Source organism: Ochotona curzoniae, unplaced genomic scaffold, assembly GCF_017591425.1.
Source record: "Ochotona curzoniae isolate NIBS_2020 unplaced genomic scaffold, NIBS_Ocur_1.0 scaffold_1037, whole genome shotgun sequence".
Classification (NCBI taxonomy): Eukaryota; Metazoa; Chordata; class Mammalia; order Lagomorpha; family Ochotonidae; genus Ochotona; species Ochotona curzoniae.
Window position 1 is genome coordinate 33,215,703 of NW_024467083.1, and position 23,581 is coordinate 33,239,283.

At 58.3% G+C, this 23,581-nt stretch overlaps 2 protein-coding genes across 2 annotated transcripts; one reads left to right on the top strand and one right to left on the bottom strand.

Annotated features, from left to right (window-relative positions):
• Positions 1-1,894: 1,894 nt before the first annotated feature.
• Positions 1,895-8,711, bottom strand: DCST2 (DC-STAMP domain containing 2). Its single transcript, XM_040999367.1, has 13 exons — positions 8,444-8,711; positions 8,167-8,337; positions 7,754-7,855; positions 7,351-7,548; positions 7,064-7,129; positions 6,469-6,682; positions 6,226-6,383; positions 5,599-5,763; positions 4,402-4,569; positions 4,213-4,313; positions 3,530-3,660; positions 2,270-2,397; positions 1,895-1,992 (listed from the first exon to the last, which is right to left on the bottom strand). Exons 1-13 carry the CDS (start codon positions 8,709-8,711, stop codon positions 1,895-1,897), a joined length of 1,968 nt encoding a protein of 655 aa, XP_040855301.1.
• Positions 8,712-9,020: 309 nt separating this feature from the next.
• DCST1 (DC-STAMP domain containing 1) lies at positions 9,021-23,195 on the top strand. The gene is made up of 16 exons (XM_040999368.1): positions 9,021-9,081; positions 9,340-9,465; positions 9,730-9,804; positions 13,693-13,821; positions 14,126-14,265; positions 14,855-15,074; positions 15,168-15,311; positions 15,761-15,882; positions 16,237-16,394; positions 19,375-19,474; positions 19,609-19,704; positions 19,833-19,959; positions 20,205-20,321; positions 20,714-20,856; positions 20,957-21,070; positions 22,944-23,195. The coding sequence occupies exons 1-16, from the start codon at positions 9,021-9,023 to the stop codon at positions 23,193-23,195; spliced, it is 2,124 nt and encodes a 707-aa protein (XP_040855302.1).
• The last annotated feature ends 386 nt before the right edge of the window (positions 23,196-23,581 follow it).

Genomic DNA, 23,581 nt, shown 5'->3' on the forward strand with positions numbered 1-23,581 from the left:
TTAAAAAACATTTCCCAAGGAGGAGGTGTTTAGCCTAGTAGCTAAGATGCCTGGAGAACCGGGGTTTGAAATGAGCTTCTCGACCCTAGCATCTCGCCAGTGTAGGCCTAGGAGGCAGTGCTGGTGGTTCAAGTCATTAGGTCCCTGAAGTCCCTAAAAGACACCTGGGTTTTGAGGTTGTGTGTGTGTGTGTGTTTTAAAGCTTATTTATCCAAAAGGCAGAGTGATGGGGAGAGAGATTTTCCATTGGCTTGTTGACTTCCCAGATGCCACACACGTGGGACTGGGACTGGGCCAGACTGAAGCCAGAAGCCAGGAACTCCATCCAGATACCTCATGTGGGTGGCAGGGATCCAAATGCATGAGCTGTCACCTGTTGCCTCCCAGGATGTGCAACAGTAGGAAGCCAGATTGGAAGTGAAGGCAGGACTCTATCACAAGCACTCCAATATGGGGTGTAGTGACTTAAACATCCACACCACAGCACCCTCCCTGAAGCATCTGCATCGGGTACCAAAGCTCCCAGTTTTAGTCCCAGCCCAGCTCCAACTCTTGCAGGCATACCAGGAATGAGCCAGCAGGTGGAAATGAGCTCGTTCTCTCCTCAGTCAAATCAATGAATAGTTTTAAAATGCCCCCGCCCCAGTGCTCTGTCCTTTGCTGGACACAGTGATCAGCCTCCAGTCCCGCTTGCACTTGACTGTTCTCATGGTTCTTGCATGTGTGACATTCCTGCTTCCTTGAGCCTCCTTTCTCCTTGGTTTGTGATTGAGCTCCCCCAGGGTTCTGTCCCATCCCCCAAGCCTTGCTCCTGCCATAACCCCCTGCCCTCAGGATGATCTAGTTCTTTCTCTAAGTCAACAACCACCTCCAAACACACCTACGACCCAGAGCCCTGCCCCCGGGCATCTGCAGCTGGCTGCCCTGTGGAGACCTCAGAGATCTCCAATCGGGCCGTCGTCTTTCCCAGAACCGACTCTGCCCTAATGTTTGCCTGACCCAAGCACAGAAACCCAGACTGTGCTCAGTGCCCGGGGTGCCTGTGGCCATCACCGACTAGATTCTCAGGCTAGAAGAGAGACCCGTCCTCTCGGTTTCCTGCTCTGGCCAGCCGGGGTTCTGTCGTGTTGGTTTGTGGCACAGGCAAATGCGGCTCTTCCAAGCCTAGGGTCTTCAGATGGCCAAGGGGGCACTGACCCACGTCTCTGCAAGCTCTACTTCCAAGTCCTCCTCCCAGCCCGGCCCGAGTTTCCACCCAGATGGCAGGCATGGCCTGGCTTGGCCTAGCTGTGTGTCTTTATTTACCCTTCTGAATGTCTCACATTCTCCAGGCCTCTTTGGAATACTTCCCTGGTTTCTCAGTCCTACAAGCTACCAGCCTGCCCCAAACCCGCTGCCTTTGCCACCTTTCCCGATGGCTTCATGTACCCCGCATCCTACTAGAATGTGTTTCGCCTCTCCTGGACTGTCCCCGCATCCCACGTTGTGACCTGGATGATGTCACTGCTCCCCAGCGCTCTGCCAGCTTGAGCTCCTTCCCTCCCCTCATCTCCAACTGCCTCCACTCCAAGCCCACGTGATCTGACAGCCTCCCAGGGCCAGCTCCTGCTGCTGGCAGCTCACCTGGACTCTGTGGAGCTGGAGTCCCCTGCAAGGCCTCCTCCGAATGCTTCCTGGAGCTGTTGCCGTAGCCACCGCTCCTGCTCAGGGTCCTTCCTCCCAGCAGCAGCCAGCCAGAGCCGGGGGCCCTCCTCATCGCTGGAGTCCCTGTGAAAACCTGGGGACTCAATGACCACCCGTCAGTGTCTGGAGTGGAAGTATGCGGGAAGAGAAGGGGTGGCTCCTCTCACTGCTCGTAAGGATTCCATCCAGCCACCCCACCCTGTCAGAGGACTCACAGCTCCAGGTCCAGGTCCCCTTGGTAGGAGAGGGGAGCTGTGCACACAGAACAGGTGTTGTCCAGCAGGCGGTAGCAGGTGTGGCAGTAGAGGCCTGAGTGGGGGAGCCCAGAAGCTGCAGCTTGCCCATCCCGCTGTGCGCCCTGGCTCCTAGCCCCTCCTCCTGTGGGCACCTACGCAAGGGAGGATCCTAACCAAGTGGCAGGCACAAAGAGGAAGCTGTCTGCTAAAAGGGCCTGTCCACTCCTGGAAGAGGTGGGCAGCAGGGAGGGAAGAGAAAAGCCCCCCGCCCTGGGTGCTGAGACTGCAAAACAATGTGGGGAAGGCCATTCTCATCCACCGGAGAGGGGTCCCCTTCCCAGCAATCTCACCGCGGCACCCCGGGGTGCTGCAGGAAATAAAGTTTTCCATGTCCTCTTCACCCTGGGGCTGCCCACAGCCCATACAGTGCATCTGCTGCCGCCGGTAGTGATTGGCAATCGGACTAAGGCAGGGGCACCTGAGGAGCAGGTGGCGGACACTAAGCTAACCAGCCCATCAGCCTCACCCTCCTTGCAATCTAACCCCTGGCCCTCTGACTGCCATGGAGCCCTTTCTCCCTTTATTCCCCACCCTAAAAATACTCATCCTGGGGCTGGTACTAGGGTACAGCAAGTTAAGCCTCTGCCTGGGTACTGGCATGCTATATAGGCACTGGTTTGAATCCCAGTGCTCCACTGCAGCTCCACAAGCTCCCTGCTTGTGGCCTGGGAAAGCAGTCGAGGATGGTCTAAAACTTTGGGACCCTGCACCCATGTGGGAGACCCAGAAGAAGCTCCTGGCTGTTGTAGCTATTTGGGGAGTGAATCAGCAGAAGGAAGATCTCTCTGCGAAAGAGAGAAAGAAAGAGAGAAAGAGAGAAAGAGAGAAAGAGAAAGAGAAAGAGAGAGAGAGAGAGAGAGAGAGAAAGAAAGAAAGAAAGAAAGAAAGAAAGAAAGAAAGAAAGAAAGAAAGAAAGAAAGGAAGGAAGGAAGGAAGGAAGGAAGGAAGGAAGGAAGGAAGGAAGGAAGGAAGAAAGAAAGAAAGGAAGAGAGAAAGAAGGCCCGGCGCGGTGGTGCAGTGGTTAAAGGTCCTTGCCTTGCACGCCCGGGATCCCATATGGGCGCCAGTTCTAATCCCGGCAGCCCCGCTTTCCTTTCAGCTCCCTGCCTGTGGCCCAGGAAAGCAGTCGAGGACGGCCCAAAGCTTTGGGACCCTGCACCCGCGTGGGAGACCCGGAAGAGGCTCCTGGCTTCGGATCGGCATAGCATTGGGCCGTTGCGCTCACTTGGGGAGTGAATCATCGGATGGAAGATCTTCCTCTCTGTCTCTCCTCTCTGTATATACGCCTTTCCAATGAAAAAATAACAAAAATAAATCTTAAAAAAAAAAGAAAGAAAGAAGGGAAGGAAGGAAGGAAGGAAAGAAAGAAAAGAAAGAGAAAAAGAAAAGTTCTTATCCTGCAATCTCCCTCTCCCGGGCGTGACTAGCAAGCAGGGACCGTCGTCAACGCATGCCCTCCTGACACTGAGGGCAAATGTTGATCCACTCCGATCCCTGGCTCTTCTGTCTGCTCTCCCCTCACCCCTGCAGGAAAGGGGCAGTGGGCTCACCAGTTGGCCAGCACTTGCAGCGTGCTGACATAGCCCTGGTCAGCCGCACGCCGTCTGACTGTGCGACGCAGGGCATCCAGCAGGTTGGTCCGGCGGCTCAAAAGCATGTTGTAGAGATAGACAATCCTTTCCTGGGGGTGGGGGAGGCTGGGGATAGCAGATAGCATACTCTGTCCTTTCCCTCCTTCCAATCCTTATGAATCTCTTGAGGCCTGGCTCTGGCACCACTTCCTCCAGGAAGCCCTAATGATTTCCCCAGGTGGAGCGACCCACTCTCTGCTCTGGGTTGCAGCCTTGAGACTATGTCTAGCTCAGCCTGGCGTCCTGAGATGAGCACAGTGATGGGTACCCAGGGGGTGGTCAGGTAGTGAGCAGTCCCCATTCACATCTCAACACGCAGACACAGCCTCCAGACCCACAACATTTGGAGCAAGCTCCAGCTCAGGAAGCCCTGGCCTCACAAGGCACCATTTCTCCCAGTCAGCCTGCACCTGGGGCCTGATCACCTATAGTGCAGGTGACTCGCTATGGAATTTCCAGCCCAGGAGAGAGGCCCGGGGGGTGCTACTGACTGAAGGGTTCTGAGCTCCCCAAATCAAGGCCACCAGCCAGAAGCTCGGCCTACCCCACCCTACGGGCGGAGGGGGCAAGGTCAAGGGCTCTGACTCCCGTGGAGGCCTCACCTGCTCCCGGGAGGGGTAATAGGAGGCACAGATGACCCGCCGCAGCCGACTGACGTAGTGGCCAAACAGAGTGACAAAGAAGCACAGGCCATACATGGTGCCTGGAAACACACAAGCTTGGAGCCTGGCCCCAGCCCTGGCCCCACAGCCCTGTGGGCCCCGGGGCACCCTCAGGGGCATGGCAGATACCGATGGCAATGTAACCAGAGGTGTCCGGTTCCGAGGGCTGCAGCAGGCAGCGTCGGGACAAGATGCTAACGTTGCTTTGTTGGAGGACGTCAAAGGCTGACACCAGGTCACGGAATATGCTGCTGGTATAACCAGCTCCCTCCACGTTGATGGTCAGCAGCACAGGGCCTAGCACAGGGAACACCATGTTAGGGTTACCCATGGAAGGTGCTGGCTCCACCGTATGGGAGAGCAGCCAGGATACTCCACCTCCATATCCAACCAAATTGATGACTCCTTCAAAGTCCCCAGCACCGTGCCCTGTGGCCCCTCAGTCCAGCAGGGCCACCTGCCCAGGCTACCAGGTCTGAGATGACCTTAGCAGTTCATAAGTCAACCCCTTTTCCTCCATGACCACCCAGAAATACTGTTATTTTAAATTTGTTTGGGAGACAGAGGGACAGAGAAAATTTCCATTTATTGGTTCACCGTTCAAAAGCCTGCAACAACCAGAGCTGGGCTGGGCTGGAGCCAGACCTCCAGAATTCGTCTTCCCATGTGGGTGGCAGAGACCCTGGCACTTGAGCCATCACCTGCCGCTGCCCAGGGTGCGTATTAGCGGGAAGCTGGAATGGAAGCAGAGCTAGGACTTGAACCCAGGTGCTCTGATTGAGGCACAGGTATCCTGAACAACATCTTAACCACTCCAGCAGACACTGATTTGGAATTTTGGCCTGGGCATACACCACCACAGACCCGGGACTCAGCACTTGGTTGTTAGGGGTGTTTTTGTGTTTCTCGGTCGTCCTGCTGGGGCTGTAGAACACAGAGAGTCATTCTCTCCCTTGGCTAGTGGCCCTGGTCAGCAGTCTAGCAGGCGCTTGACACATACAATTTACCTTTCTCCTTACAGCACCCCACAGAAGTGGTGACTGTGGGGATCCCTGAGTTGGGATGTAGAACCCTGTGTGCCTCTCTGCAAGCCACCAACTGATAGGGGACTGAGCTGGGACACAAACCCAGGCCAGTGGGAGCTTGTGTCTTGACTCTGTGGTGTTGTAACCTTGAGCTGGACATGGGCATTAGCAGGCAGCAGACAGGCTGACAGAAGGGAACAGTCAAGGACATGCGGACAGCAGGCAACCCTCAGGAGTAAAGGTGGGACTGAGGGAAAGCCCTGGGTGTGGCCAGGCAGGCACAGATGGCGCAGGTGCTCACTGCGGGCCACGATTTCTCCCTGAAGCTGGTACCGGGCCAGGTCGAGCACCCAAAAGACAGCGTAGTCCAGGAAGACAAGCAACATCACCAGGAGGAGGTGCCGCATGAGGTTGAAGATCTCCAGGATGTAAAACACCTGCTCCCAGCGGGTCAGGATGATGGAGCCTGCATGGGCTGGGCTACTCAGGAGGCTGTTCCCCAACTCTCCTTCCCTGACCAGACCCCAGCTTGTGTCCCTGCCTGGGCTTGCTCATGCACTAGGAAGAGGGAAAAGAGAGGCAGCTGGGAGGCCCCTGGGACAGACAGGACTGGAAAGCACCTCACAGGGGAAAGGGGGGCCTGTGGCTACAGGTGCAGGTCTGGCGTCTCCACCTGGGCACCCCCAACACCAGGAACCCTCCCTCCTGGGTGTGTCCCCTCCCTGTCCAGAGTCCCCCAGCTTCTCTGCATCCCACCCCCAAATCCACATCCATCCCCTGCCTGTACTCCCGGCAGCCCTGGCTTTCAGCCCCTGCCCTGACTCCTGAGGGCTCCCCAAGGACAGGGTCAGGGCTTCCCACCCTCAAGGCCTGAGGTGCTCTCAGGTTCCAGCACAGGCCTCGGGGTGTGGGGCTGGGGGCAGCTCACCCGGTTGGATGTAGCGTCCAGCCTCATGAGCAGTGAGCGGCAGCACTGTGGGCAGCCCTGCCATGGAATGCATGGCCTCCATACGCAGGAACCGCTTGGTGATGTAGACATTGTCAAAGTCATCCCAGTTCAGATAACCGTAGCGGTAGTACAGGGCCCTAGGGAGAGGGGGGCATCCTGAGTGGCTCTTCTCCCCACTACCACATTCTGGGGGTGCCTGTGGCAGCCCTGGCCAACACTCACTGCAGGTAGAGGAATGTGATCAGCAGGGGCATGGTGAAACCCATCAGCGACAGCACCTCCCGCACACTGTACAGCTTCAGGCTCACGGCCTCACGCAGGTCCAGGGCCACCTGCGACAGGCTCCGTGAGGCATTGAGGTCCACGGAGAAGTAGTGGGTGGTTGTCATGTTAAATTCAAATTCCTTCCGCACCCGGTTGATGAGCTGCATCACAGCTGGGGCCGACAGGCAGGGGTGAGCCGGGAGAGAGCCGGGAGCCAGCAGAAGTGTCCCTGGGGGCAGCCAGAACCCCCACCCCTACTCCCTACCCCCTACCCCCAGAATTTCCATAAGGGAGTGTGGCCTTGAGCCCAACATGCAGCAGCAGTGGCCTCAGGGACCTGTGCCAGGGGTGGGAGATGGAGACCCTGCTCCATAGCAGTCCAGTTTTGTTGAGCCACCCCACCCTGGTTGAACTAGGGTTTCTCGTCTGGACCACTGTGGGGACGTTGGACTGTAGCTTCTTGGCAGTACTTTCTGGGGCAGATAGGAGCACTCAGGGCTGGTGGTGGTGGAGAAGGGGGGAGCCCCTGGGGTGCTGCCTGTGGCTTGCTCACGGGTACGGATGGTCTTGCGCAAGAAGGTCTGGATGGCACTGGGGATGACGCAGAACACCTGCACCACTGAGCACAGGCAGCAACCCAGTCAGCGGTGGGGACCCTCGCCCACAGGCCCTCTTCTCACGGAGCCTGCTGGTCCCTGTCTGGCTGTCTTGAGGCAGTGGTGAGGGTGTGTGTGTTTGTGTTGGAAAGGGGCATCACAGCAGGGCTCCCCTGCTCCAGTCCCAGCCTCCTTACTAGCTCCCCCTTCAGCCCCTCCCCAGCCAAGCCCCATTCCCGCTCACAGCTGGCAAGTCCACAGAGGACCAGCTTAAAGGGCATGAGCACGTAGCACAGGTGGTAGGCACGGGGTATGATCGTCATGCATTTGTCCTTGGCGTTGTCGAAGACCTGTGCGCATTTGGAGTACGGGTTGCCCAGCTCCGAGTTGCACACATCACCGATGTGCAACAGCCAGTACCATACGTTGCGTAGAGCCCTGACTGGGACAACCAGGGAGTGGGGAGGATAGACTGGCATCCCAGGGCTGCGGGCACCAGAACACGCCAGAACACACCAGAGCACACTGTGGCTATGGCATGGCAGGACCCAGGATGGGTGAAGGACACATGCCTTCTGTACCCCAGCCCTACACCCTGCACCCCCTGCCAGCAGGAAGGGGCCACCCAGAGCTGCTTGACTGCTCACCCACGTGCTTCACACCATCCATGATCGACCGGAAGAACTTGCGCACCCGGTCAGCCACCACTTTGGCCCGCCGGGCAATGGCTTTAATCTTATTCAGGGCACCTGGAGGTATAGCAGAGCACAGGGGCAGGTGCTGTCCTCTGAGAGCAGGGGCTGTCCCCCCAGGGCACTGGGGTCTGGGGGCTGTGGAGCTGTGTTCATCTGGCAGAGGGAGGAGGCCAGGGACCAGGAATGTCAGGAATGTCAGGGCAGGGGATAGGGCGGGGGGACAGAACAGGGATGCAGAGTAAGTGGGGCCCAAAGCTGCATTTCCAAGCCCAGAAACTCTACAAGCAATGGGGTCAGCAGGCCTTAGGAAGGCCGATCATAGGACAAGGTGCACGCTGGCCAGTGGGAGACAAGGCGGCTCTTACTGACAAGGGGCTGCTTGGCCCTCTGCAACATCTCGGCGGTCTGGTTCAAGGCCAGCTCTGCCCCGCAGGCCACAGCCTCGCTGGCCTGGCTGAAGTTGTGCAGGGTGTTGGCACAAGGCCCCTGGAGCACCAGTCCAAAGGCAGCCACCAGCAGGAGCATCCGGCCCTGCCCTGGGAGGAGTTAGAGATGCCATTGACACCAGGGACCCTCTCCCCTGCCATTCCCACCCAGTAGTTTTGTAGCCTGCCCTCACTCCCCGTGGGGTGCCAGACTCACTGGAGAAGGCCTGGGGCAGCAAGAGCAGGACAGTAGCTCGGACCTGGCGGGAGAAAGCCATGCCCAGGCTGAGGAAGGCAGCCATGGTGAGGGTTCCCACCAGGCAGCCCCAGGGGCTCAGCCCCTCCACCAGAAGCTCCAGGAGCCCATAGATCGTGGCCAGGGTCAGGCCCAGGGTGAAGCCCCCGGTGCTGCGGACCACATCCCGTGCCAGGCTGGGCTCCTGGACCACCCAGGAGTACGTGGCGTCCTTCTTGGCTTTGGGCATGGCTGCAAGGGCCAAGGGTAGCTGTGCCCCCGTCTCCAAGAGAGACTCTGGGGCTGCCTGGAATGTTGCGCCACATTCCAGGGTTCCGGTGGGGCTTGTAGTACACCGCTGCCCTGGGAACCCCCAAGCCAGTTCTGAGGCTCAGAGTTGAAGGGGAACAGGTGAAATTCTCATCTCCTTCCCCTATCTCAGAGCCAAGACGGAGGTGCAAAGGTGCAGATCTCACTACTGCATCTCACCAGAGCCTCGCGATTGAGTCTGTCCTCGGGCAGACTTTGGAGCTGAGAAAGGGCTCCCCGGGACAGACACATGGACACTGACCATCCACAGAAGGGAGCTTGGCGGCCGAGAAAGAAGCTGCCTCACACCAGTGCGTCCACCCCAGTCCCTGCCCTCCAGGAACCCCCTGCCATTGTCTCAGGGTACCCCGTCTTCCATCCTTCCTGCCCAGTACTCCCCTCCAACCCAATTCTCTCCTTTTCACTCCTTCACACCTGCACCACACCCCAGGGGTCCCTCATCCCCCTGTCCAGCTTCCCTACCAGCCCTACCAGCCCCAATCCACTACTGCTCAGCACCCCAGCACCAACGATGGGCTGCTGATGCAGCTATGTCACCTCCCCCCAAGCCATGCACAGGCTCCTGAACTGGGGGCTGCCAGGCCCCTGTGGCCGGTTCCTGTGGCGTCAGCCTGGCGAGTTCCCTGTGACCACCTTCCTGCTGGGGGCAGGCACCGGGGGGCTCCTGGCTGTAGGTGAGTATGGAAGCAGAAGGCCAGGGCTGGGCAGGGGCTGGGCAGGAGGGCTGGGCATGGACTGGGCATGGGCTGGGCAGGGCTGGGCATGGACTGGGCATGGGCTAAGTAGGGCTGGGCACGGGCTGGGTAGGGCTGGGCAGGGGGGCTGGGCACAGGGACTGGGCAGGGCTGGGCAGGACTGAGCAGGACTTGGCAGAGGCAGGGCAGGGTTGGCAGGGGCTGTGTCATCTCTGGACCTGTAACTTGACCCTGTGCTCTCAGGCCTCTTCCAGCTCTTGGTGAACCCTGTGAACATTTACGAGGAGGAGAAGATGGTAATACTGTACAGCATGGTAGGTGAGTGCTGGGCCAAGGCCAGCTGGCGTCTGACCTATCGCCCTCTTGAGGGGGGACGATCCAAGGAGAGGAAGCCCCTCCTCGCTTAAGAAGCAAAACACAGTTCTCGCTTCTCCAAGGATGTCTCCCCCCCACAACCCACGTGATGTGCTTCTAATCCCCACCACCCTCCTCTCTGGGCTTCTACAAGTTGAGTACTCAGGGAAGGCTTCTTGGAGAAGGCATCTAAATGGAGACTTTATATCATTAGGTGTTGGGCTGCGAGAGCAGAAAGCCCACTTCACGTAGTTGAACCATCGAGAAAGCTGATTAGCTCAAGTAGCAAACAGGTTCAAGGTCAAATGTTCTCGGAGTCTGGATCAGCCAGCAGCTCAGTAACCCCTGCAAGGTCCCAGGCTCCTTTTGGCTTTTTGGTCTAGCAGCCTGAGCCACAAGACGGCTGTAACTACTCCAGGCATCACTCCTTCATGTAGCAACATGAAAGACCACATCCTTCTTTTTAAAATTTATTTTTACTGGAAAGGCAGATTTACAGAGAGGAGAAAAAACAGAGAGAAAAATCCATAGATTGGCTTACTACCCAGATGATCACATTGGCCAGAGCTGAGTCTATCTGAAGCCAAGGAGCTAGGAGACTCTTCTGGGTTTCCCACGCAGGTGCAGGGTCCCAAGGCTTTGGATCATCCTCAACTGCTTTCCCAACTCACAGGCAGGGAGCTGGAAGGGAAGTGGAACAACCAGAACACAAACCAGTGCACATATACGATGCCAGCACTTTTAGGATTAGCCACTTGAGTCATTGCCCCGGCCCGACCACATCCTTTTTTAGCAATACGGAAAACTTCCTGTAATCTCCCCCAGTAGACTCTCTCTCACATCTCTTTGGCCAAAACTGCAACATGGGGGTCGATACTGTGGTTCAGCCCGTTGAGCCACTGCCTTGTAACATTACATCCTCTATGAGCACCGGTTCAAGTCCAGGCTACTCTGCCTTTGACCCAGTTCAGTTTCCTGCTAAGGTACCTGGTACAGCAGCACAGCGTGGCCTGAGTACGTAGAGTCCTGTTAGCCACTTGGGAGACCCAGATAAGAAGTTCAGGCTGCTGGCTTCCACGTGGCCTTGCCTTGATCATTGCAACCACATGGGGTACAAACAGCAGATAGAAGAGCGCTCTCTCTCTGCAAATCTACCCTTCAGATACATATAAATCTTTAAATTTTTAAATCTTTTTGTTGTTAAGATTTTTATTTTATTTTCATTACAAGGTCAGATATACAGAGAGGAGGAGAGACAGAGAGGTAGATCTTCCGTCCGACGATTCACTCCCCAAATGAGCGCAACGGCCGGTACTATGCTGATGTGGAGCCAGGAAACAGGGTCTCCCACGTGGGTGCAGGGTCCCAAGGCCTTGGGCCGTCCTCAACTCCTTTCCCAGGCCAGAAGCAGGGAGCTGGATGGGAAGTGGAGCTGCCAGGATTAGAACTGGCGCCCATATGGAATCCCGGCGCATTCAAGGCGAGGACCTTAGTCGCTAGGCCACGCTGCTGGGCCCTAAATTTTTAAATCTTAATAAATAAATAAATAAATAAATAAATAAATAAATAAATAAATAAATAAATAAGCTGGCAGGCGTGGCTACTCCAGCACATATCCCAGGCAAAGGGAATGGAATCACCCAGTTTGCTCAATGAATTCTGCTGTCTTTATTATGATTATGTGGCTCCAGCCAAAATCAGGAGCATGGAACTCCATCTGGGTCTCCCACATGGGTGCCCAAGGCACCAGGGACTTGGGCCATCTTGCGCTGTTTTCCCAGGAGTGTTAACAGGGTGCTGGATCAGAAGCAGAGCCACAGGAATTCCAACCAACACTCCGATCTGGGATACCAGTGTGGCAGTTGGTGGCTTAGCTCACTGTACCACAAAACTGACCCCGGACTTCTGTTTGGTATCAACAGGAAACTACTTTTTCTTTGTCCACGCTGCTAAAACATGTCCTTCCACTGATAGCTTTTTACGTAGACTTTATCTTTCTGGTCATTTTCCTTTAGTAGGCCTCATTTTGCTTCTGTAACAGTGACTCATTTTCAGGGGGCAGTGGCCAAGTACAGTCTACATCAAAACCCTAACCTTGCAGTCACTCTGCAGTAACCCCCATCACCATCTCCACCCCCACCCAGGCCTGGGCCTCAGCGTGGGGTCTGCAGCGGAGAAGCGGGGAGGGGTGGCTTGGCTTGTGCCCTCATTTTTTTTTTTTTCTTTCCTCCACTTCCTTCCCTTTCTGGTTCTTCTGATATCAGAAAGGGGATTAGAAGAATGAGAGGAAAAGGGACAAATAGTCTCCAGTCGCCGATGCTTTTGGAACTCTGCAGCCCGCGCCTCGGGTGCACTCCCGCTGGCAGGCTCAGGTCCCTGGTCCCGCAGCCCAGCTGGGAGGGCCTCCTGGGGCCTCCAGGGACTGTGACCCCAACCCTGCCCAGGCTTCCGCCTCCTGTGCCTGGCTGCTCCAATTGCCTCCATCCATTCCCAGAAAAGCTGCTTGTCTGGTCTCTGGACATGGCCTGGCTGGGGCCAAGTACCAGAAACAAACAAGTCTCTACTCAGGGTGAGCCCCAGGCAGACACCTGCCGCCTGCCCCCCCAGGGCTCTGGTCAGCATGTAGGTCAGCTATGTGTCAGCCACTGTCCCTGGCCAGAAGGCCTCGGCTGGCTCGGACACACCTACATTCATGCCACCAAAGGGGGCCGGGGCAGGACCTGGCAATCTCCCTCAAATAAAACCCAGTTTGTGCCAGCCAGGGACAAGGCAGGGTGGCACCCCGACGATGACGAGGCTGGCCACAAACCTGTAGGATGAGGTAGAGCCAGCCATGCAGAGAATGGGGGGCAGAGGGAGGGCAGGCTCCTGCCGAGGCTTGAAAGTCAGAATGGGCTTAGTGTGTCTCAGGTCCCGGGAAGCAGCGGTGAGGGCTGCCTGAACTGACAAGGGGTAGGTGGGCGCCCTATTACGGGGTCTGAAGAGCCTGCTATGGGGTGGGGCCCTCACCCTGGTGCAGTGGAAAGGACTCCTGAGCTGACCAAGGCTTTGACAAGGTCACTCACCTTGGCTGCCCAAAGACGTGGGCGAGACAGCTGCCGCCCCACTGAAAAGGGCTGGGGACTCTGGGGACAGGAAGGGGGCACTAGAGGGCAGCCTTGGCCTTGGCTAGACACATGCCCCCTCCCCACATGAGGCATCTTCTAGCTGCTTCTGTGCCCAGCTCCTCCTGCTCCTTGGGCCTGGAGTGGCAATGTCACCCCGCCTATGCATCTCCAGCCCCCTTGTCCTCCCTCTCCCCGTCCACCCTGCCCCTGCTGGCTCCCAGGGCCCCGCCAGCACCTCCCCCTGTGCTTGGCACATGCTGCTGCTGTCATCTGTTTACTTGTCTGTCTCACTCCCTGGATAATGAGCGTCCCACAGACACCACGCGGAGACACACGTGGAAGCGCGGGGACACGGGGATGGGCCAGCCAGTGCCCTGGGGTTCGGGACCATGGGACTAGGCAGGCTTTGACCTGTCCTGTTTCTGGAATGTTCTCTCTCTCTCTCTCTCCCTCCTCCCTAAACACCAATGGCCGGTGTGAGTCCAGCGGGGACATAGGAAGTGTATGTTCTCCTACCTTGCCCAACACAAACACACATACACTCGCCCCTGCCAGCCACCAGTCACCTCTCTGTGCCCTTCTGGGACCAGAGGTGGCTGAACGCTGTATCAGGCTGTGGGATGAATGAAGGTATACCCAGGGAGCTTGGTCAGAGCCAGAACTGATGGCCACATAAGCAAGCTAACGGTGGTCCCCCATGTAATGGGGGGCTTGTGGCAGCTCCCATCCTGTGCTCTCCCCACAGGCTTGGGGGCCGTGGGCTGGGGTACCTCCCCTCACATCCGCTGTGCCAGTATGCTGCTCGTTCCTAAGATGCTGGGCAAAGAGGGCAGACTTTTTGTCCTAGGGTACGCCCTGGCTGCCATCTACGAGGGTGAGTGTGTGTGTGTGTGTGTGTTCCTCAGTCAGTGACCCTGGGCGGGAGATAGCTAGGAAAGGGGGATGTCCAGTGGGCACTGGGCCTAGGGATGAAGACAAACTAGAAGCTCCTACTCCAGCTGCTCTGATCTGCTGTGTATCCCTGAGAAAACTGCTCTCTTTGGTAGGGAGAAAAAATTCAAGGGTCGAGCCACAGGTGCCCTCATGCTGCCAGGCTCTGGGGAAAGGGAGGGTGTGAGAGAGTAGCAGGCTGCACAGCCCCGTGACCCCCCCCTTCCCCGGGGGACCACTTTCTACAGGTCCAGTAGCCAACCTGCGGCACAACCTCAATGAAGTGGTGGCGTCGCTGGGCTGCACCGTGGAGCTGCAGATCAACAACACACGCTTGGCCTGGCGCACGTCCACCGCCCCGCTGCGGGCCGTGTTCAAGGACCTGTTGGTCAGCAGGGGCCCACTGACTGGCTGTCACTCTGGGCCTCGTTTCCATCCCAGCATGGGATGTCTTTAGAACTCTTCCTGGTGCTGGCCTGAGGCACTGAATGCCAGCAGAGCCATCCCCCTCATCTCCCAATACTTGGGTGAACGATATTTGATTCTGGAAGTTGGGGACCTTGGTCTTGAGCCCTTTGGAAGCCTTGAGGAATGGGGATTTGGGAATTGAGTTGCTTCAGGGCTGGTGTTTGGGAATTGGTTAGGAGGACTGAGGAGGGGTACCTGGTGGACCCCGGAGGAAAGGGTGTTCAGACAGTGGGGTGGAGGGTTGAAATCAAAGGACCACTGAGAGGTGAGGCTCTGGGCTGCGAGCGGGGGACCCAGGAGCGGGACAGAGTAGCCCTGGGTGTGAGCTAAGGCCATGGGATGCAGGGCACAGCAGGACAGCGAACCCAGGCGTATGTGTCTTAGGGCCTCTACTCCCTGGAAACCTGGAATGAGGTCCAGAGCTTGACCTGGGGCAAGGGGAGGCAGGGAGGGCAGGCTGCAGGTGCTATAGCTCTGAACCTCTCTCCCTCTCACCCCTCCTCCACCAGAGCAGCAAAAAGGCCCTGAGAGCAGAGACTCGCAACATCTCCACTTCCTTTGAAGAACTGGATGCCCAGGTGCGCGGCGAGGATGGCTACACAGCTGAGGAGGCCACGGGCGCCGAGAAGGAGGCCTCAGCCCCATTCGTAAGGGCCCGACTCCCTGTCTCCCGACTCCGCCTCTCGACCCAGCAGATGTACGAGATGAAAACCAAGCTGCGCTGCTACAGTGAGAGGAGTCCCTGGCGGGCAGTGTAGGGCCCAGGGTGGGGTGAGAGATCGGCAGGGGCGCCGGGACTTGAGACGCCACTTTTCCCTGTAGACATAGTGAACAAGGCCATCCTCAGCTGCCACAGCTGGTTCACCCAGAAATACCAACAGTGCCTGCAGCGCATCCAAGTCCCACTCCTCAACCACCTGCTCTGCCTGCCCATGAAGTTCAAGTTCTTCTGTAACATTGCCAAGGGTCAGCGCAAGAGTGGGAGGGCGGGGAGGACTGGGCTGGGAGCCAAGTCCTTGGGGACTGCTGAGGGTAGGTGTTTTAGGGGTGGGGGAGATTTAAGGTCTGAGGACCCAACACTGCCCACCGCTGACTGGCTTTGGGGCACAGCAAAGCTCTGAGTGGCAACTCTCCCTCAGAAAATGAGTATCTTCCAACAATTGAGGGGATCGTGCAGGTGAAGCAGGGCCAGAGCTGTCGGAGCTTGTGGGCTGTTAGCATCAGCATTTACCTGGTGACGCGCAGGTGGAAGGAAGGCACCCCAGGCTTTGTTTCTCCAAGAAGGGAGAAGAGGGCAGGACATGGGGCGGTAGAAGTCACAGGCTAGGACACACCGAACAGGTGGAGGAAGAGAAGACCGGGAGGGGAGCTGGGCTGGGCACTGGGCTGCCCTCACCTGCCCACCTGTCCGCCAGTGATGGGGGTTTGGTGCCGCAGCCGCATCCCAGTGGAAGGGAACTTTGGGCAGACCTACGACTCCCTCAACCAGTCTGTGCGAGGCCTGGACCGGGAATTTTCAGCGGACATTGACATCAAGGTGCAAGCCATGCTGAATGTGGGGTAGGGTGGGGGATGAGGGAGCTTTAGGGGACAGGGCTGGAAGAAGGACAAATGTGAGGGAGGCCCCAAAGTGTGTGAAAGAGGGGTGCTGGGTGGGGGACGGTGCTGATGCTGGGGCAGGTGGGGGTGGGGTGAGGCTCAGGCTTGCGGCAGCACAGATAGGCTCAGCCAGGGCATGGAGTGCAGCCAGGCAGTGTTGGGGTGGGGGAAAGGAGGGAGGGAGTGGGACAGCTCCTGAGGGTCCTGTGAAGCTCTGGGTCCTGGAGGGGTGTGTGTGGCGGGGAGAGGCATGGCAAAGCAGCTGGCCCAGCTCTGCCCTCCCCCAACCCAGGAAGAGAAGCAGAGCGGGCTGCTGGGCCTCAACATGAGTTGGCAGCACGTGAGCACTGAGGTGCGGGACTACGTGGAGCGCCAGGAGGCCCAGCTGGAGTGGGCCCTGAGCCTGCTGCACACGCTGCTGTCCTGCGCCTTCCTGCTGGTCCTGCACGCGTGAGCCTGGGTCCCCCCACCAGTCGCAACCCCTTCTGATGGGGTTGGGGGATGCTACAGGGAACTCTGTGTGTCACATGGCCATTCTGTCCCTGTCCCCAACCCTTCCTCCCCACCCTGACATTTCTTCTTGCCTGACATCTCCCTGTTGCCTCTGACTTGGCACCATTTTTATCGCCCAGTTTGGCATTCAGTCTCCCCCGCCCTGCTACGCTGGCAGCTACTTGCCCTCCGTTTAGAACAAAGTCCTCGACTCCACCCAGCCTGGTGGCCACGGCCTGCTGGGCTCCTGCTCTCGCATTGACCTCAGGACCCTGCCACTTCCTGTCCCCACCCCAGTGCCCGAGACGGGTAGGGGCTTGGGCTGCCGCCCCCATGCTGTGGGTCCTGGAGTGAATGCTGGGTGGATACCCAGGGCTTCTTCCTGCCCACCTCCCCCCCAGCAGCTCCTGGTCTCTTGGGTGGGAGAGCACCCCTGAGGCAGCCAGCTCAAAGGTGATCTGGACAGATGCTGAAAGCGGGGACAGAGAAGGCATCCACAGGAGCACAAGTGGGGCTCCCCTTGCTGAAAATGGTCAGGGTGTTGTGCTGACATGGATCCTGGTGTGTGCCGGGCATGGGGGACAGAGCCTGGCCTGGAGGGTTGGGCCACAGTGGCCATGACCAGAGCTGGGGCGGGGTGGAACAGGAGATGGAGGCGGAAGGGGAAAGGTACAGCGGGCCTCAAAGCCAGCTCGCGGGAGGGGAGGAAGGAGGCACGGAGTCAAAAGCCACTTCCAGGCTTTCAGCCTGGGTGAGGTCATTGGCTAAAGGGACCGAGCCGGTGGGAGAGCAGGCCCTGGCTCCGGAAGCCCAAGCACCGCCGAGGTGTCTCCACAAGGGGGCGCGCACAGCCTGTTTTTGCATCGGTAGCTGTTTTCTGTTTTCAAGGCAAAGGTAAAGGAATTTTACAGGGTCGCAGAACCAATTGCACTGGAATTTAAAATGTCACACTTCACAGCGCTCATTTAATGTATTTTCACAGTCTTAAATGCTTTCGACGACTAGTGTGTCTTTCTCTGGAAACTGAAGCATTATGGAAGGGCTTCAAGATTGACATGGGAGAGGGGCACGCAGGTGCACACATGTGACACACGGGCACTCACAGTCGCACAGCTGTAGTGCTGCAGGGTAGCCAGGAAGGAGGAAGGCGACTGGGGACATGAGCTGTGCCTGCAGTCTCCCAGGGACATGTGCTGTGGGCCGAGCCAGGGGCAAGGACCGGGGATGCTTCTGCAGTCACCCAGCTCCATGCCTCCACAGGGCTCTCACGTACAAGGTGCCAACCTGACCTGGTTCTCACGCACACATGCCTCACTCCCAGGCAGACTGCCCAAGCCGTCTCTCAGCCCCCACCTGGTTTCACCCACACACACTTTCCACTGCCCAACTGGAAGGGAGGCTGTGGTCTGCTCACCATCACCGTTGTCTAGCACAGGGCCCAGGATGTAGACCAGTGGATGGTGGTCAGTGGGTTGGGTGCCTGGGCCTCACGGAAGCCTGTGGCTAGGGCCGCCTTTGTGGGCATCCCATATGGGTGCTGGTTCATTATCCAGATGTTGCACTTCTGGACCACATCCCTGCTGGTAGCCTGGGAAAAGTAGCAGATGATAGCCCAAAATGCTTGGGATACTAAACCCTCGTGGGAGACCCAGAAGAACTTTAACAGGTCTTGGCCATTGTGGCTATCTGGGGAGTTGAGCCAATGGTTGGAAGATCTCTCTTTAAAATAAATGAAAAAGGACCTGGTGCCGTGGCCTAGCAGCTAAAGTCCTTGTCTTGAATGCGCTGGGATCCCATATGGGCGCCAGTTCTCCCATCCAAGTACTAGGCAATGGGCACCAGTTCTAATCCCAGCAGCTCCACTTCCCATCCAGCTCCCTGCTTCTGGCCTGGGAAAGCAGTCGAGGACGGCCCAAGGCTTTGGGACCCTGTACCCACGTGGGAGACCAGGAAGAGGTTCCTGGCTCCTGGCTCCGGATCAGCGCAGCACCAGCCGTTGTGCTCACTTGGGTAGTGAATCATCAGACAGAAAATCTTCCTCTCTGTCTCTTCTCCTCTCTGAATATTTGACTTTGTAATAAAAATTAATTAATTAATTAACTAATCAAATAAAATGCATAAATCTTTAAAAATAAATAAATGAAAAAAGGGTTTTTTTTTAAAGATTTGTTTTATTTTTATTGCAAATCAGATATACAGAGAGGAGGAGAGACAGAGAGGAAGATCTTCCATTAAATGATTCACTCCCCAAGTGAGTGCAATGACCAGTGCTGCGCCGATCCAAAGCCAGGAGCCAGGAACTTCCTGCAGGTCTCCCCTGCGGGTGCAGGGTCCCAAAGCTTTGGGCCATTCTTGACTACTTTCTCAGACCACAAGCAGGGAGCTGGTTGGGAAGTGGAACTGCTGGGATTAGAACCAGTGCCCGTATGGGATTCTGGCGTGTTCAAGGCAAAGACTTTAGCCGCTAGGCCACTGTGCCAGGCCTGAAAAAAATTTTTTAACATATTTTTTCAAAATTTATTTAAAAAAATTTTAAATGGAAAGTCAGATATACAGAAAGGATATCTGAAAGTCAGATATACAGAGAGGAAGATCTTCCATCTGCTGATTCACTACCCAAGTGGCCACAAGGGTCTGAGCTGAGCCGATTCAAAGCCAGGAGCCAGGGGCTTCTTCCTGGTCTCTCACGCAGTTGCAGAGTCCCAAGGTCTTGGGCCGTCCTCGACTGCTTTCTCAGGCCATAAGCAGGGAGCTGGATGGGAAGTGGAGCCGCCAGGATTAGAACCAGCACCCATACGAGATCCCAGGACGTGCAAGATGAGGACTTTAACCTCTAGGCTATCATGTGGGCCTGAAAAAAAAGTTTTAACGGGGCTTCCATGGTTGGGGTGGGAGAGGTGACCCGGGGAAAGGTGACAGTGTGTTCACCTGTCCCCAGATCCTTCTCCTACATGGACAGCTATAACCACGACATCCGCTTCGACAACGTCTACATCAGCACCTACTTCTGTCAGATCGACGAACGCAGGAAGAAGCTGGTGGGTGGACACAGCCCTGTCCTGCTCCGGGGATGCCTAGCTGTGTGCCCCGTGCAGTCTGGCTGAGGTCCCCAGGAGGCCAGAGGGGATGGGGGGAGACTACCTCTTCCAGCATGGACACATTTCCCTCTAAGGGCAAACGAACTCTATTGCCGCTCCGTAAAGCCGAGGAAAAAACCGTCATTTTTCCGTGCAGGCCCACCATCCAGGGCTCTGAGATGGCCAACGTGGTGAGCAGGGGAGGGGGAAATGCCAGCGGGGGTGGGCAGGGGCACGTGAAGGCCTGGGCTCTGCCCTGGGGTGCCTGCCGAGCCCTCCTGCTCCTCCCTACCCCACCGACTCCTGCTCTCCGGGGCAGCTGAGAGAGCTCCTAGAGACACTGCCGGTCCTGCTCCTTCTGCTCCTGCTCTTCGGGCTGGACTGGGCCCTCTACTCCATCTTCGACACCATCCGCCAACACTCCTTCCTGCAGTACTCCTTCCACAGTGAGCCGGGGCCGCCTCCAAGCTCTGGGCCCACCCCTAGCACACCAGCACTGCTCCACAACTCCCAGGGAGTCTCTCCCTGGCCTTAGCCCTGTGGGCACCTGACTGCTGTTGCAAGACCTCAGTTTCCCCTTTGTGACAGCGAAGGGCTGGTTAGGTCCCCTGAGAGACACTCCCAAGCCTTGGCCTTCCCCACGCTCCCACTCCCCCTCCACTGAATGCCCCACTGCCCTTTCTGGTCCCAGGCAGCCATAAACTGGAGGTGAAGGTTGGGGGAGACTCCATGCTCGCCCGGCTGCTTCGGAAAACCATTGGGGCCCTGAACACCTCCTCGGAGATGAGGATGGAATCCAACAACATGCGTAAGTGAGGCTGGGGCAGAAGATTTCAGGGTGACAAGGTGTGTGGTCTAGGCCTTGGTGTTGTAGAAACAGGAGTCAGCTGGAGTTGGGAAAAGGGTCAGGAGCACACATGGGAAGGCTTGGAGGGCTGGCTGGAGGCAAGCTTGGGCCAGAGGGGGCTGGGAGCTGCAGCTGAGGCTTCCAGCACCTTCTGGAGCAGTACTGGCTCACAGAACTCTGTACAAGCCACCGACTGGTCCCAGGCACCCCAGCCCCGCTGAGCAAACAGCCAGAGGCGTTGTGGCTACAGCCCTGACACCACCCACCTGCGGGTAGAGGCTGGCAGGTGAGCTGAGCAATGTGGGGCCTCCCAAGCCCGCAGCTCCCCGCACCAAGGCCTGACCCTCCCACAGCCTGTCTGCCCCAGCCCGTGTGCCTGGACGCCAGGGCCTACTGGAGAGCTGTGCTTCCCACGGGCCTGCTAGCGTGCCTCTGCCTGGCCCAGGCCTTTGCCTACCGACTCCGGAGGGTCATCGCGGCCTTCTACTTTCCAAAGGTGTGGCCCTCCTGGGGGGGTAGCCTCCCCACATCTCCCCACACCCAGAGCCCTCCCCCCACCCGCCCCTTGGCCTGCAGCGCACTCACTGTCCCCACAGCGGGAGAAGAAACGGGTCCTGTTCTTCTACAACGAGCTATTGAGGAAGAGAGCGGCTTTCACCAAGCTCAGGCGAGCTGCCATCCTGAGGAGGGCGCGACAGCAGAGGGCTCCGGCAAGTCCTGGTGGGGCGCCACCCCTGACCTCAAGTCCGCTGGAACACAATGCAGGCCACAGGTCCCCTCTCCCTGCCCCCTCCCATCATCCAGTTCCTTGAGGTCAAGGTCAGGTCCACTTCTATTATAGTCCAGGCTTCAGCCCAGCTTGGGGATGCTTGGGGACCCCAAGGCAGAAAAAGGAACCAGCTTTGATGCAGCCTGTTCCAAGAGGGGCCATAAAAGAGAGCTCAGCAGAAATGGGGTGCCCAGTCAGAGAAGGAAGTGCCAACAGGTAGACTGGGCACATGGCAGGGGGACAACTCGGCCTGGAGAACCAAGTTCTAATCCATACTCCCTTGATCAGCGGAGTGACCTTGGCCACGTCCGCACCAGACCCTGTCTGTCTCAGCCACGGGGAGGCTGGAAAGGTCCGCATGGCCTCCTCACTGGACACCAAGCTGTGGCACCACCAGGGCCCAGCCCCTCCCTGCCCTGTGCTCTTGAGCTGGCACCTGCTGTGTGCACTGCCCTGTGTGGCTTCCCTGTGGAGCATAACGGGTTAACCCTTTCTTCTGGTTACTGCAAGGTCAGGTCTTCCGGTGGCAGGTTCCTGTCCTGGGTGTTGTCACTGGGTAACCCTGGAGAGGTGCCCACCTAGCCAAGGTTTTCTCTCTCTACACAAGATGATCTTATTGACAGTATCTGTGAGGGTTAATGTTCCCATCGAGTTCATTCACCTAAGGCAGCCTAGCAGGGAGCCTCCAGCAGTGTGATTTCATCGTCCCCCACTGCCCACAGTCACTGGTATTGCTTCACTTCTTCCGGAGTGTCCAGTCCGCCCCTGCCTCCCCATGAGGCGTCCACAGGGACCAAACCAGCGGGCCCAGATGACACTGACTGCAGGGCCCGGGTAGGGGCCTGTGAAGAAACCAGGACCCTGAGCGAGGCATGCCAGAGGCCCGGGACTGGGGAGGAACTGTGGGAAAAGTCACAGGGACGCCCCAGGAGGCCCCCTTGTCTGGGAAGGGGGAGATGAAGATGGTGACAGTGATGGTCTGTCGCCCAGGTCTTCACCTCAGGGCAGGCAATGGCGACGCAGATGGCGTCCTGCCGCTGCACAGCGCCGCCTCCCACGGGTGCTGGCTGTCTCGCCCTGTCCCTCCCTCTTCTGTCTTTCCCTCTTTCTGGACCTCCCTCCCTCTCTTTCTTCCTTTTTCTCTTCCTCTTTCCCTCTCTCTCCCTGTTTCTCGCCATCTCCCGCCCCTCAGGACCCCATCAGGACCCCATCTCCTGCCCCCTCAGGACCCCATCGCCCCCTCAGGACCCCATCTCGCGCCCCTCAGGATCCCATCTCCTGTCCCTCAGGACCCAATCGCCCCTCAGGACCCCACCTCCTGCCCCTCAGGACCCCATCTTGCGCCCCTCAGGACCCCATCGCCCCCTCAGGACCCCATCTCCTGTCCCTCAGGACCCCATCGCCCCCTCAGGACCCCATCTCCTGTCCCTCAGGACCCCATCGCCCCCTCAGGATCCCATCTCCTGTTCCTCAGGACCCAATAGCCCCTCAGGACCCCACCTCCTGCCCCTCAGGACCCCATCTTGCGCCCCTCAGGACCCCATCGCCCCCTCAGGACCCCATCTCCTGTCCCTCAGGACCCCATCGCCCCTCAGGACCCCATCTCCCGCCCCTCAGGACCACATCGCCCCCGAGGACCCCATCGCCCCCTGAGGACCCCATCTCCCGCCCCTCAGGACCCCATCGTGCCCCTGAGGACCCCATCTCCCGCCCCTCAGGACCCCATCGCCCCTCAGGACCCCATCTCCCGCCCCTGAGGACCCCATCGCCCCTCAGGACCCCATCGTGCCCCTCTAACCACCCCGCCCCGACAGCGCCACCACGCGGTGGACGTCCTGCACCGCCGCTGCCCGCTCGTGCGCCGCTGGCTGCGCCGGCGCTGCGTGGTGTGCCAGGCGCCCGAGACGCCCGAGTCCTTCGTGTGCCCGACGCGGGACTGCGGGACCGTGTACTGCCGGACGTGCTGGGACGACATGCGGCAGCGCTGCCCCGTCTGCACGCCCCCGGAGGAGCTCTCCTCCTCCGCCTACAGCGACAGCAACGACGACACCGCCTACGCCGACTGAGGGGCGTCCGCCTCAATAAACCTGCCTGCCACTCTCCCGCCGTCCACCTTCTCGGGGTCGGGGATGGGGGAACCAGGAGAGCCGGGCGGCTGCCCCGCGGGGCGGGAGCGGGTTCTGGATCCCCGAAGGCCGACTGAACGGCAGGCACGAAGCAGACAGAAGGGCAGCGAAGCTGATTGCTTAGGGATCCGCGGTCAGAGCGATGTCCGAGTGGGAAGGATCCGGTCTGCGGGAAAGCGGCAGTGCGGGCCGGGGCGGGCCGGGGGCGGGCCGGGGGCGGAGCCTCGGGCCGGCGACTCCACCGTGGGCGGGATCGGGGCGGAGCCTCTGCGGTTTTAGGACTCCAGAGGGGGCGGGATCGGGGCGGGGCCTCGGGGCTTCGATTC